The following is a 3,508-nucleotide window of genomic DNA, read 5'->3' on the forward strand; positions in this document are numbered from 1 at the left end:
ACTAAACCTAAAATGAAAAAGTAAACCAGGGTACATTTTATTATCATTCTTTTCAGGTGACCGAAAGAAAGCAACAGTTGGAAAAATGCTTGAAATTGTCCCGTAAGATGCGAAAGGAAATGAACGCCCTGACAGAATGGCTGGCGGCTACAGATACGGAATTGACGAAGAGATCAGCAGTTGAAGGAATGCCTAGTAATTTGGATTCCGAAGTTGCCTGGGGAAAGGTAAAGCCTCTGTCACTGAAGGTTATTTTTAACACACAAAGAAACACACAGCAATGTGAATTTGCGAGACACTGTTAATGCGCAGCAATAGTTGAATTACAAATATTATCTTGCTTCACTTTTCCTTTCCTCAGTATTTCATCCACAGTTTCACTCTGTATTTCTGAAACATGATAAAACCGGTGGGCTGCTTTAGCGAGAATCTCCCAGAGGTGGTTTAGAATTAGGTAGGTTTTGAATAAGTTCTTAAAAATACACGCATCGTTTGTCAGAAAGTGAATCTGAAGACGAGATTTTGCATTCCCTGGCTTGCCCGAGACTGCTTAGAGGGTCTCTACAACCACGATGAGAGCAGGCAAGCGCAGGCTGCAGACACCGGGGCTGGGCAAGACTTGCTGGATCAGCAGATGGCTGACGTCACAATTAAAAACAGTCTTCAGGGGTCTGTATATCTGCCACCGTTTCCATCACCCAAGGGCACAGGGTTTCCTTTAATCCTCAGCTGGTACATACTTGCCTTTTCTCTTGACAGTCAGTCAGACATTAATGCTCCCTAAAATTTAAGGTCAAGGTACTCATAGCTTCATTTATTTTTTCAGTTGATTCATTACTAGATTACTAGAAAAGGTGTTGATAGAAAGGAAGCAGTCAATATTAATAATGTGTTTTCATCTGAAACTTTGCTAGGCATTTAGGAAAAAAATCACAACACACTCTACCCCGTTGATTTTTTTTTTAATTAACAAACACTTGATGTATCAGTTAGATGTTTCAGAAATCTATGCTTTATTTTTAACTCAACAGGCTAGTTAGATTATCCAAAGTTGAGAAATTTTAATTGCATTAAGGAAAAACGTAGTCATACAGTGAGACCAAAACTGAAAACTGATTTTCTTTTACGTAAGTTCAGAGGACAAGAATATGTAAAATGTTGTTCTATACATAGTTTTCAGGTAAAGAGAGTGATTTCTTTCTCTTCCCACTCAGAATAGATTTATTGGTAGAGATACTGAATTGCATTTATTAGTTCAGGATCATATATGTTGTGAGATGATGATAGTAGCAGGTTCACAGAGTACAGGCTAAAAATCACACTGGTCTTATGTTTTCCCCTTATTCCCCACACAAGCATTATATTTTTGTGTGATAATTTAGTTTGAGCCACTGGCAATCATATACTTACATGAAGGCTGGGCGGCTCTAAGAAATAAGTGAAAAATGATATGTCTCCAAGAACATAGAGGTTTATCTCTATCTCATGTAAGGTAGATAGTTCTGGATAGGGGAAGTAGTTTTCTTTTAGGAAATTCTCCTAAGACATAGGTCATTTCCATTTCACTGTTCTGCAGTCCTCTGGGTATTTGTATTCTCACGATAAAACTTGCTCACCACCACACATCCCTCCCAGCCCATAAAAGGAAGGGTAAAAAGGAAGTGGATCATATTTAGCTTCCAGGGAGGATGGCAAAAGATGGTTCCTAACTGGGTGGCCAATGTGTCCTGCTTAAATGATGAGTAGATTTCATCTGTGAAAGAGAGAATACGTTCTGGTGGACACATACCATCTTTGGCCCCAGCAGTACCACCCCTAAATTTTTTATCTTAAGATAAAGGCAGAGGAAGACCTGCATCATTTGTTTCTCTTTATAAAAACCCATGTCCTGTTGATGACAGTGTCCACCATAAGCACTTATAAACAAACAAAAAGGCCCAGAAAATGTGTATTATCTATTAGAATATGAAATACAGTAAACCACGCAAGAGGCAAGTGGTGGCGTGTGTGGAGAACTCATGAAAATAACCCAGCCTTTATTCTCACTCATGCTCCCCTTAAAACTATGGACAATATCTTCAAGTGTTCAGATCCATTGTAATGGGTATATTAGTTTGCTACGTCTCTTATAACAAAGTATCACAGATGGGGGCTTAAACAGCAGAAATTCCTACAGGCTTGAAGTTTGAGGTCAAGGTGTTGGCAGGGTTTTGGTTTTGGTTTTGGTTCATTCTGAGGCCTCTCTCCTTGGCTCATAAATAGCTATTTTCTCACATCTTCTTATGATCTTCCCTTTGTACGTGCCTGGGTCCAAATTTCTCTTCTTATAAGGACACTAGCCATATTTGATTAGGACCCTCCCTAATGACATTATTTTACTTAATTGCCTCTTTAAACTTTCTCTTTCCCTATTTTGTCACATTCTAAAGTCCTGGGGTTAGGACTTCATTATAGGAATGTCCAGAGGACACATTTCAGCTCCAAACAGTGGGGTAGCCTTATAAATATAATTTGGAAAGCTACTATAATGGTACACAAAGGAATAGAATTAGAGATGAAAGGGATTTAAAAAATTCTGACTACAGTTTACAAGTGACTGAGGTGAAACTATAAAAGTATGCCCCACAAGAACTCTAAATTCCATGGTCCCTGTAAGGTCACTGAATAAGGCACATCAGGAGATGTTTGCATGAGAGCTTTGCCATACAATCATTAAAAAACATACTATTATATAATTAGCATGGCAAAAGTTTCTAGGTTATCCTTGTCATATTAGAAGGTTTGAGGGGTCTAGATATGGGTCACGTTATTAGGTCCATCTGGAAATTACTTTCCATGAAACCAAGGAGCAATAATAATTTGCGATCCAATAGGAAAAAAAGTATGGAAAACTGGCATTTCTTTTCTTTTGTAGACATTTATCACTCTCTCTGGATATGCTAATGCTCATGATATGCTCTAAGACCCCTTAGTGGTCAAGTCAAAGTATACACATTTGCATCCAAATTACATACTTTGTTTAATAAATTCATCTGAAAGGTGCCTAAAGCTTTTTCAAAAATCACAACCATATAATAAAAGCATGTGACCTCCATATCTAAAGCAGTCACACTTATGATAATTTTTTAAAATGAAAGCAATCAATCTCATACAGGAAACCCCATGACTCCCTAGTACATTCTTATTTCCCATGCTTTCCTGGGAGATGGAGAACTTAACTCCAACTGTTAGTCTTGTCTGCAATTTCAAAGGATAAATGTCAGATTTTTTTTTTTAAATAAATTGAGTATTCATCTGAATGCAATACATTGAATGTATTTGCCAATCATTCCAAGTATTTTTGACTTGAAGAAAATTTGAATATGTAAAGTCAATTTATTTTTAAACTGTTTCATTTATTTCTACTGAATTTCTTTCAGTTTTTGTTTATCTAAGAACATTATATTTATTTATATATAAAAATATTTGAATGCCTACACAAAAATATTCTTATTTAGTTACTTAAAGC

General features: G+C 36.7%; 1 protein-coding gene across 3 annotated transcripts in view; it reads left to right on the forward strand.

Moving 5' to 3' along the window:
- LOC144216190 (dystrophin-like) overlaps positions 1 to 3,508 on the forward strand; it is a 44,457-nt gene that overhangs the window by 7,737 nt on the left and 33,212 nt on the right. For all 3 annotated transcript variants that reach the window (XM_077745464.1, XM_077745466.1, XM_077745467.1), the window contains exon 4: positions 57 to 227. In XM_077745464.1, coding sequence (XP_077601590.1) covers positions 57 to 227 — 171 coding nt within the window. The remainder of the gene's footprint in view (positions 1 to 56; positions 228 to 3,508) is intronic.

Source organism: Crocuta crocuta, unplaced genomic scaffold (genome assembly GCF_008692635.1).
Source record: "Crocuta crocuta isolate KB4526 unplaced genomic scaffold, BGI_CrCroc_1.0 scaffold598, whole genome shotgun sequence".
Taxonomy (NCBI): domain Eukaryota; kingdom Metazoa; phylum Chordata; class Mammalia; order Carnivora; family Hyaenidae; genus Crocuta; species Crocuta crocuta.